This window comes from Cutaneotrichosporon cavernicola, assembly GCF_030864355.1.
Source record: "Cutaneotrichosporon cavernicola HIS019 DNA, chromosome: 2".
Classification (NCBI taxonomy): Eukaryota; Fungi; Basidiomycota; class Tremellomycetes; order Trichosporonales; family Trichosporonaceae; genus Cutaneotrichosporon; species Cutaneotrichosporon cavernicola.
This window is the reverse complement of record NC_083394.1, coordinates 2344476-2355114: the sequence shown is the minus strand read 5'-3', so window position 1 is coordinate 2355114 and position 10639 is coordinate 2344476. Positions and strand designations below refer to the sequence as shown.

General features: G+C 56.7%; 3 protein-coding genes across 3 annotated transcripts; 1 reads left to right on the top strand and 2 right to left on the bottom strand.

Moving 5' to 3' along the window:
- Window positions 1-994: 994 nt before the first annotated feature.
- CcaverHIS019_0209200 (uncharacterized protein) lies at window positions 995-4129 on the bottom strand (the record flags this gene model as incomplete). Its single annotated transcript, XM_060597985.1, has 10 exons — window positions 995-1349; window positions 1383-1769; window positions 1804-1986; window positions 2050-2128; window positions 2167-2297; window positions 2334-2431; window positions 2471-3762; window positions 3802-3888; window positions 3925-3952; window positions 3986-4129. The coding sequence occupies 10 exons, from the start codon at window positions 4127-4129 to the stop codon at window positions 995-997; spliced, it is 2784 nt and encodes a 927-aa protein (XP_060454824.1).
- A 251-nt stretch (window positions 4130-4380) lies between these two features.
- On the top strand, window positions 4381-4976 carry CcaverHIS019_0209190 (uncharacterized protein; the record flags this gene model as incomplete). Its single annotated transcript, XM_060597984.1, has 3 exons — window positions 4381-4418; window positions 4582-4869; window positions 4904-4976. The coding sequence occupies 3 exons, from the start codon at window positions 4381-4383 to the stop codon at window positions 4974-4976; spliced, it is 399 nt and encodes a 132-aa protein (XP_060454823.1).
- An 888-nt stretch (window positions 4977-5864) lies between these two features.
- On the bottom strand, window positions 5865-7546 carry CcaverHIS019_0209180 (uncharacterized protein; the record flags this gene model as incomplete). The annotated part of the gene is made up of 6 exons (XM_060597983.1): window positions 5865-6272; window positions 6312-6438; window positions 6484-6611; window positions 6661-6771; window positions 6833-6901; window positions 6938-7546. 6 exons carry the CDS (start codon window positions 7544-7546, stop codon window positions 5865-5867), a joined length of 1452 nt encoding a protein of 483 aa, XP_060454822.1.
- Window positions 7547-10639: the final 3093 nt, after the last annotated feature.

Genomic DNA, 10639 nt, shown 5'->3' with positions numbered 1-10639 from the left:
GTGTAGCGGAATGGTGGAGTGGTGGCGATCTTGCGTCCTCTGACCCTCTGGACCCTCTGGATCAACGCACACATCCGCGACCAAGCTGGCAACTGTCCAGCGGCCTCCACAGCCTAAAAAGTCCAATCTCGGAATTGAACCAAGGACCTACAGATTGTTAGTTGCAATCTGCCGCGCTAACCGCTGCGCCAATTGGACTGCTGGTCACGATAATGGTATCCTCCATCTTCTGGGGCTGGGGCTCTTGGATGCGCTTTCCGACCTTGAACATTGCGACAAAAATGCGACTTGACGCCTGATTAGAAGCCTCTGGTACAGAGCGGGAGGACTGTAAGGCAGGTGAGTGGCGGGTCAGTGAAGAGTGCAGAGTGAAGAGTTTGTCTGGGTGAACAACGCCGCCGCGTTGGAGAGTCCACCATCGCAGCCAACTAGAACATCAAAGAGGTTCACTACACCTATGGCATATATGAATATAGTGTTTCCAAGCGAGGATAAAGTGGTTAGTAGATGTTGGAACGTAAAATCCATCGGAACAAGTTGGTGATGTGATTCATGAAATGGTCGAAAATATCCAAAAGTAAATAGCCATCAAAGGCAATTTACGGCTGGAACCCAACTGGCCTTTGGAGCCAGGGAGATGCAGGTGGCTGGTTTACGTCTGTCAAGCCATTCACTCTTCGTGGTTCTCAAGCAAGCGCTAACCTACCGTAACCAGCGATACAAGTTGCTCGTGGCTTCAGTCTACGCGCCGCTCCTTGAAGTCTCCTAAGCCGGGACGCTCCCTGTTCACAGGCAGAGAGCCTTACTGCATTCAAAGCCAATCCCCTCACAGAAAGTGCAACACGATGGACTGTTTCCATCAGGGTGGCCGGACGGACTAGCAGCTGACTACGGAAGTTAGCAGTTCAGGTCAAGTTAGACCCATTGTGTACAAATGCTTTCAAGAATGCTAGTGTACAGTATGACATACATGACCACAGCTATGACACAGAGACTACCTTCGTGCTCGCTTACCCTCTCCAGGCCTCGCCCAGTGCCCTTTCGGCTTGCCCTCATCCCCTGACTCGTGCTGCCACTCATTGTCCTCCTTGTCGTCATCGCTGTCGTCCACTACGATAGGTTCCGGTTGCGGTCTTGCCGCTGCACGCTTTCTGCGACCCGAGTCGGTGCGCTTGGTCGCTATTACTGGTCGGCCCTCAGCGTCCTCTTTCGCCTTGACACGGCAGACTTCGACCGCAACGCCGGCGGAGAGGAGGAAGTCAATCCAGATCTTCTGGGTTTCCGAGAGTTGGTCACCGGGTCCTTTGACCTCGACAAAGCGCGCCTCACGCTTGTCATAGTTCCAGACACTGATGTCAGCCAAAGCCATAACCACAGCTTACATGAGATCCGGGACACCGCTAGCGCGATGGCGGTACTCCTCTGACAGCATGCGGCAAATGAGTGCCATGGCGTGCCCGCCTATGCAGGTTAGGATCTCCTCGAGCTCACGCCGGCCAAAGTCCCAGCTGAGGCCTACGGCCCAGGTTCCCAACTCGCGCTCGCGCTTGTCAGTTTCGCGAAGCATCGCGAGCGCTGTGTCGGTCGACTCCATCTTCGTGAGATGCTCATCGATCATCGACGCGCGAGCGCGGGCAAATGTGTCCTCACCGAGATCCAGAGGAGCCGTCTGATAATACGTCTCGAAGGCGCCCGGGAGTGGGTGAAACAGTACAGGCCACATGAGCAGCGCGAACAGTGTCGTAAGAATGGACGATTCGGCGTGGTAGCTAACGTCAGCGAGGTTGGGTCATGCCCACTCACCCTTCGTATCCCTTGTCCTCCCACCACTCGAGCACCCAACCCTCCACAGTCACCTCCCCTTCACGCCCAATCCATGCACTTTTGCCTACCTGCTGCAACGGAGTATTCTTCTGCGAGCCGTCGTCCAGGCCCATGTTGGCCGAGTCTCGCCAACCATTGGAGACAGACTGTACGGGCATGCCACTGTTCAGTTGCGATCGCACCGCGATTACATCTCGGGTCTCGCACTTAATCAGCTGCGCGTACGAGATGTGTCGCTCGTCGGCCGGAAGGTTGAGTCTGTTCTCGAGTCGGGTAAGGCGATGGGACAGGCGTGGCCGGTAGACTGTTGTGAGCTGGAACGCCAACAAGGAATAAGCTTACTGAGATGTGTGCCCGGGTCGAGGAGGCCATCGATGCAAACTTGGGTGGCCTCCTCCAGCTTCTCCAACTTCTGCGCCTCGGACATCTTGTAGTGTGTCATATAGACGAGGGCGAGGCGGTCATACCATGCGCTGTGGTCAGAAACAGTAAAATGTCGCAGAACTCACCCTCGCTTGCCACGGCGCCACCGTCGCTGTAGGAGCAATGCGCGAAGGACTTCGCATTCGAGGTCATACTCGTGCAGTATGCCGAGCGCATCCGCACCCTACAATCAGCAATCAGCACCTGAAGGAGCGCTGCTAACCTTCGCTACGATTCGTGTGAGGACATGAGCGGTCTTGAAGCGGTCTCCCGCCAACACGCCTTGCTCCTGCTTCTCGTTGATTGGCTCCCCGTCCTTGCCCGCGACCATTTTCATCCACATTGGCCACACGTTCTCCCAGACCCGACGCACGAGCTTGGCACTGTCCATTCGCGACAGTGATTGACCGCGCCACAGCGACTGCGGAGGCCCGCCACCGCGACGCTGCTCCGCCCAGTTGTCGCCAAGGACCTCCGACACGAGTGCCTCGTAATGCACCGCGTGCTCCCATTCGAGCAGTTCGCGTCGAGTCCTCCAGATGACCGAGCGTGTAGGTGTACCGTAATCGGGGTACTGTCGACGGTGGGAGGAGACGAGGATGGGTGGAAGGATGAGGGCCGGGGAGTGGGCTGAAGTTGGCGGCGTGCGCGAGAAGATGAGGTTGACGCGCGAGATGAGCGTGAAAAGCGACCGGTCAACCTGAATGACCTGCCCGCCTAGGTAAGGCATGAGCTGTGCAAGGACGAGACGTTCCGATGTCGACATGACGGGTGTAAGGGATCGCGCAGGAGAGCCCCCCTTGCCCTTGCCCTTGCGGTCAACCGGCGTAAACGAGAGCGTTGTCTGATTGCGGGCAATATTGCCGAGTGCCTTCATGACCGACTCGCGCGTGACGAGTAACTGGGGGGGGACCTTGCGCGCCCGCGCGACGCGCCGCAGGTCGTCGGCCGACACACATGACATAATGTCGTCGAGGCAGAGCTCGGCCTCGTCGTGCGCAAGCGATAGGATCGGCCTCTGGACATCCGGGGTTTCGAACATCCCCTCGATGCCGGTTATCGTGGATGAAGCCTGCGCAGTGGGCAGCGAGATCGAAGCAGAAGTTGACGTGGAGGTCGATGCGCAAGAGGTTGACCCATTGGCATTCGTGGACCGGAGAACGCCGTATTTCTCGGTCCAGAGACTCTGGCGGATCGTCTCTGCCAGGTCGGGATCGGCACGCTCCTCCTCGGCACTCAAGCCGGTAGGCAGGTCGGACCATGCGTTGCCGGGCGCAGACGACTTCCCTTTGGGTGTTCCGTTTGGTGCGCCCCAGAAGTTAAACGACAACGACTCCTCGTCCGTCTGGTCGCGGATGCCCATGGGAATGTCAAGGCGCCCGCACAATGTTCTTGCTGCGCGTTTGACACCTTCCTCGCCCAACTCGCCCGAGTACGTCGGCGCGATGGAGGCTATGGGGTGCACCTTTCCCCGCCGCCGGAGGAGCAGACGCGTGAGGAGGTAAAGAGGCTCGTCTGGTGTCAGCTCTCGTGGGACACTTCCTAGCTGCCTACAGGGAAGGTCAAGGATGTGCTTGAGAACCCACAGCTCGCGGGCCGAGAACAGGTATGACTCGGCCTCCAACACGGTCTGGATCATTTCTACTGTTAGCGGCGTGTTCAACCACACCACCTCACCCTTGAAGAGCCGCACGTACATCGACTCCTGAACGTCAGAATGTTAGTGATGGTCACTCACGCGTCCCCGCTCTACCTCCTCCGGCACGCCTTCGTCCGTCAGCGCGACATCTTCCACGGCTGGTAGAGAGTCGCGTCGTATCCGCTTGGATGCGGGCGATTCTGGCGGCGGAAGGACAATGTCTGGAGGAGGAGGGGTGTTCATCGCGACCGTGTCCTTGCGCGATGTCTTGCGAGAGCGCGTCGTGTCTAATGCATGGTACAAAGTCTCAACTGACAATACTTGCAACTGGCAGGAATGGTGACTGCCTGGTGGAGGGTTGAGTGGACTGTGAGCCTGACGATGCTGGTCAAGTTGCTCCCGCGTCAGGTTCATCCACCCAATCACTTGCAGTCCGTTTAGCACACCACCAACCCGTCTCCGTCAAACCTCATCTCGCCGTCACAACACTCGCCATGTTCCGTGCCACCCGCCCACTGTTCTACGCCGCCCAGTGAGTACTCGTCCGTAGCGGAGGATTTTCCGAAAAAGAGCGGTGCGCTGCGCTATCCTGGCGCAGCGCTGGCAAGTGCACCTTCCATCATCGGGCCTAAGTCATCTCCGCATGCTACCTTCCTCCTCGCGCCCCTCCTCTTCCATCCTCGAGCTAACCCCAGGGCACTCAAGGAGACCACCGGCATCGTGGGCCTTCCGGTGCACAAGAACCCCCTTCCGGCGCTCAAGTCGCTCTATACCGAGACGCTAACCGGCCTCGCCGCTCTCCCCGCGTCGAGCGTGTACCGCCAGGCAACGGAGGCGCTGACGAAGAACCGCATGGCAATCGTGGAGCGCGCCGGCGAGGACATTTCCTCAGCGGAGCGTGAGCTCGGCACCATTGTCGAGATCGCGATTGAGGAGGCCAAGATCGAGAAGCACCTCCTTGGCCAGATGGGCGAGTGGAAGGCGTATGTCTGTCTGTGAGGCCGCGCTGACAATTAGCTGGGAGCCGCTCGAGGAGAAGCCCGAGCCCAACCAGTGGCGGTACTTTGACCCCACTGGCGACTCGCTGTAAGAACGGGGCGATAGAGATGCAAGCACAATGGTAACCAGACGGGTGGGAGTCGGACTGGAAGAGGTGTGGTTTGGGCCGAGCGTCGGCGCTGCGCGTGCAGCTGCCCGGTGCTGATGTGCGCTTCGAGGTTGCGTTCGAGACGCTATCTCTTTAAAATCATCTTTCCTAGTGACCAGGTCTGTGTCTGGAGTCGGGTGCTGATGTCCTTGACGGATATCCTCGCTGTCAGTTGGGCCGCTGCGCACGCTGCTCCGGAACCGTTTTCTTTTCGCGTCATCAGATCCTACTTGGCCCATGCGCATCGCGATGCTAGGTTTGAGGGCAGAAGGTTGTGTCGACGGGGAGATTCGGCCCCACACGTAGTGGGACGAGGATAAAGTTGAGTTGTGGACGACCCCAACGAAACTGACGAGCTCTTGTCTAGAGCCATCCGTGGAACCTCCTACTCTGCTACCTGCCAAGCTGTCGCCTCACTCTGTAATCTCTACTCTTCCGGACTCATTCATCCTTACTAACAGTGCGCCAACGCTGTCCGTCGCGCGACGACTTCGCTCCGTCACGCCCAACGCAAGTTCCTCCACCTCTCGAATCTTCGTCACCAGGGGGCTAGTACCTACGTTTGACTGACCTCTGCACCGATCCTCACCTCAACTCACCAACCTCTCGCGGACCCGATTGTAGGCCACGTGAGGAAGTTGCTCGCAGTTCCAATGACACACCACTGATACCTCGGCGCATAACCAGCAGAAGCAGCACTGACAGCTACGAATGACAATATGCATGGTTCCCCAACGGACATGGGCGGCACTGGGCTGATGCGGTGTGATGATAGATGATAAGATGACAGGGATGCAGGAGTGTCGTAATGGAGGTTCGCTGGTGGCGCTTTCAAGACTTCTGTGAGAGCTTGTTGGTCGTCTTCTGCCGCTTCTGTTTCTCCTTGTACTCGACGAACGCGTACCACGCGCCGCCACAGAGGGTGAGGCAGATGCCGATACCGTTCGTGATGGTAATGTGGAGATTGAAGAGGACGACCGCAAGCGCAATTGTAAGGACCTGCTTACAGTTTGCCGAGACGGTCATGGTGAGAGCACCAGCCTTCTTGTTTGCGGTGAAGGAGACAATGTTGAGGCCGCAAGCGATCATGCCATTGATCAAGAGGGCGATGGCCTTTGTGCGTGTCATCTGCGTCGCCCCATACCGGCGCACGCGCTCCAGCTCGCCAGTGTACCAGCTGTAGAAGACGCATTGGACGAAAGCAAGTGGCGACATGCGCATAAGAAGGTCAAGGGGGTGCTGGGATTAGCAATGCCCACATGGTTGGAGGGTACGTACGAGTTTGAGGCGGCCGCCTGCGCCCGTCTGAATGAGGTTCGTTACCACGGTCTTGAGCGCAGCAAGGAACGTGCCCAGAAGGGTAAGGATCAAGCCCCATGTCGTGAAGTAGTAGTCACCGTAGGTTCTGTGGGCGTCAGAAATCGTTTGGGGGAGAACCAGAGCCACTCACGCGAACCCGACGCCGGCAACAACTGGCAGCAAGCTGACAATCTTCATGGCGCTGATCTTTTGGCGCAGAAGAACAGCAGTGATGAAAATCGTAAACAGCGGCGTCGCAGCACGAACCACTTGGTGGAACTGGAGCGCGTCAGCAAGGCTGGGGGTCAATGCGAGGCGCAGAACTCACGGGCACAGTGACTAGCTGCAACGAAATGTTGCTGACAGCAATGTTGATCGTGTACAACACGGAGAATGCGCCGAGGATGATGTTTTCCCTCTGGGTCAACCGTGCAGGAGTCTAAGCGTTAGTCCCAAGATAACGCAGATGCTGCTGCCGGATGTTGTATCGCTATACTCACAAAGGCACCCCGCTCTAAAGCAATGTAGCAGCCGGCACAGCCAGAAAGCGCGTGTAACCCAGTTAAAGTCTATTCGTCAGTACAGTGTACACCTCAAGGACTCACGTAAGCGAAAGGGAAGGAGACTAATACCACCTTGTTGAACAGGGTGAGTCCCAGATTGAAGAAGAAGTACATGCCGAGCCAGTACGGCGTCGAACCGATGAAGCCCGCCTGGCCATTGGCCTCGTCCTGTGACGCATAGGCGCGGACGCTGTTAGCATCCGAGAGCGGAAAAGCGTCAGTGTACGGCGAGTCGCTGTACGCCGGCGAGTCTCTCCTCTCGCGAGGGGTGGAAGGTTCCGACGGGGGCGTTAGAGGCCTCCCGGGGAGTAGGCCCCTTTCCGTCTGGAGTCGTGGCAAGTGTCCCCGGGGATGGACGGCGTTGGAGGCCTCGGCAGAACTGGTGTACGCTACCGATCCGTTCAGGCGAGGAGACAAGGCCTGACGGATGGGGATGTCGTCCGACAGATCGACGGTCGAGGGGACATTGTCGTTACGGGAGAAGCTGAGCCCGATAGAGTTGGAGCTCTTGTGCCCCAACGGGCCAGCTCCAATGTCCGTCATGGATGGAAATCTCGGCGAAAGCTGGCCTGGGGTCTGTAGGCTGGGGCTCTCCGGAGGCGATGCCGAGGTGCTGTTCGACGACGAGTGGTACGAGGGAGCGGTAGACATGCGGGGGATGAACGTGTAGTCCTGTCACGATAACAGTGGAAGGTAGCACAACTGGTACTACAGTTGGAAGCTTCTATTGTGCGGGATGCGTCTGTTGGAATAGAGAGCCTGTGAAGAATATTGCTGTGTCGGTGAGAAGGAGAAACAGTAAGAGTGGTGCGAGCGCGATCTTTCAACGTGTTCGGTTGTGCTGGTGAACGAGGGCGCAGGTTGAAGCGGGTCAGAGGGGCACAGGTCGGGGTGGGCGAGTCGTAGAGTGTGTTTATGAGGAGGAGGGCTTGATTTCTCGCCGCCAGCGACTGGGAATCAAGAAGAGGAATGTAAGGGAGCGTTTGGCTAATCGCGCAGGCGCAGCTCGGGTCGGGTTTGAACGAGTGGATGTGGTTGGAATCGAGCCGCAGGCTGCGAGGTGACAAAAGTCAAGAGGTGGCGACGATGTGAGAGGATGACCGGATACGAGGGCACCCAGGTAACCAAGTCACAAAGTCAAGGGTTGAGGACCAGAGGGGTGCACGGCGTGGCGAAACAGGTCCGAGCGCAAGGGCAAGGTGGATTCCGGGGGTTGGTGCAGTGTAGTCGTATTCCGTGGATTGTGGAGGGGTTGGATTCCGAGATTTGGCAGCTGAATATGGGACAATCAGGGCGGGAGGGGAGGCAGTAAGTGAGGCCGTGGGTTGTGGTAGTGATCAGATGGGGGGAGATGACTGCGAGCAAGTGGAGAAGGTGGAGAAAGTGTTGGGAAGAAACGTGTAGTGTAGTGTGGTCATTTGCGTTTCGTCGTGATTGTAGGTCTGGCTGGCATAGCTGGGCTTTGATTCAAGATTGGTGACCTCTGTACCTAAACTAAACCTAGGTACAGTACTGATTTATTGAATGGAGTTAATAGTTGAGGGTTTGAAGTGAGGGAGGGGGGGTGAAAGGGCAGAGAGGCTGACGCGGCGGTGGTCGTGAGCCATTGAAGGCACACTGGCACGGCAGTGCAAGGCCAAGGCAAGGAGGGGTTGGAATGGAGGGAATGGATGGAGGGATGGAGGGATGGAGGGGTAGAGGGATGGAGGGATGGAGGGATAAAGGTTGACCTAATCCAAAGCGGGAACAATGGGTGACAGTTGGTTGTATTGGTTTTTGGCTCAAGTGTTCCGAAAGTGGGACGGGTAAGGGATAGGACAACAAAGGGTAATAACAGGGGCTACTAAGGTACAGCAACTTCACTTTTACCTGAGATCCTAACGGATTTAGAATACAACCTATTCATGTCATACAAGGATGGGTTTAAGGGAACTGGTTTCCCATTCCAGTCGTTCCCGTTCAACCGACCGCTCTATTCATATCTATAAATCTTAGGTTATACCTACATTTGCGCGGCTCAAACAGATCCTTCAATGCCCCTGCCCCGCTTCCTTGCCTGCTCCTTGATTTCCGGCCTTCCGGGGCATCTCTTCTAACCTTAAATCCTTGCCTCAACCACAGATCCGCCGGATCACATAGGTAGCTTCCATGACCCGAACTTGGTGCGCATGGTGCGAGATCACCACTCCCGAGCACCCGAGATTGGCGCTACCCTCGGTGAAATCATGAAATATGAACGCCACATTCAAGGCCTGAAGGGTTGAGGTGGTGGCATGGTGGTAGACGTAAAAGAAGTTGGTTGAGTGATCGCATGAGTGAGATGAGGTAGCTGGCCCTGGCTGGGACAGCTTCGCATCCCATCTTAAAGCTTGACATACCCTGGTCGCAATACAAGTTGATACAGGCACAGAGTAAGCCAAGCCCTCGAACCCCAACCCCTCCCCCCTCTCATCCATGGCGATGCCTCCTGCTTTTGAGGATATTGCAGCGTTCCTGCTGCGCAACCATCTCCATACACCGGCCGCCGACACAATGGGCTTGTCATCCCGCTTCTTCCCGTTGCTCGATTCCAGTGCATATCCAATCCTTAGCCTGAGTGCTGCCGGCAGACGGGTTCGGGTTGATAGATTATTAGCATGACATGTGTTCTTGGCAACCAGTCGATCGCCTCTAGATTCTATCTTACTTTTGAGACATAAACGTATTCCACAATGATGATTTCAGCGACCAGAGTTACGTTGTGCAGGTGCGAGAAACTACGCGGCGGCGGGATTCATGTGGCGTTGCGAGGTGCCCGGATCCCTTGCACGAGCTGAGCCTTGCCTCACTTTGCAACGTGATATTACCTAAGATATCATTGCCACGATAGATTACCTAAGATACATTGCCACGACAGATTACCTAAGATATCTTGCCACGATAGATTACCTAAACCAGTATATGCCACACTACGGGGTTGATCGGGATTACCCGAGTTTTGGTGGAGCGCGTTCACATGACTTGGCAACAACTCGGTGTTCTTCTCTCTTCAGCCCACTTCATCACTACCAACGTGCGTATCAGCGCGAGCATAGCGCCGCGCTCGCTCCTCACCCCGGTTCATCTGCTGACGCTTGCCTCTTGCATCTTTCGCGACGACCCGTGCCCGCGTTACCTCTGTCTGCCTTCTATCCCTTGTGTCTTCACCGTCTCGAACCTTCTCCTCCTCGTTATTCGCCTTTCAGATGCGTGACAAGTGGAAGAAGAAGCGTATGCGCAAGCTCCGTCGCAAGCGCAGAAAGATGCGTGCGCGCTCCAAGTGAGTCCGCTTCTGTCCCTATGAGAATTCAGCTGACCCTCAGGTAAACGACTCGCCACGATCCGGAACGATGAGCCGACTGTTCTGCCGGCTTAGAAGGACGGGTCAGAGTCCAACCCATGCCTAGTAATTGTATGAAAATCGAGTGCGAGGCGACTACGGCGCAGAGAGAGGGATTGACACGAGTGCTTGACTGACTGGTGGCCTGAAGATGGGTGGATGTCGTGCTGGCGTGATGTGCTCCTGTGACAGGGGAAAGGTGGCGATCGGCTTTGGTAGCTGCGTGAGCACATGCGCCAGTCGTGACGCATCGCTGCTGCGCAGCTGTTCGGTTTTAAACTATCAGCTCCGTCCATCTAGACTTGCTTTTCCTCGTGCAAACGCGGGGAGAGGGGCGGAGCTATTCCGTGGCGCATGGCGCAGCGTCAGCGGCGGTATGACGTCGA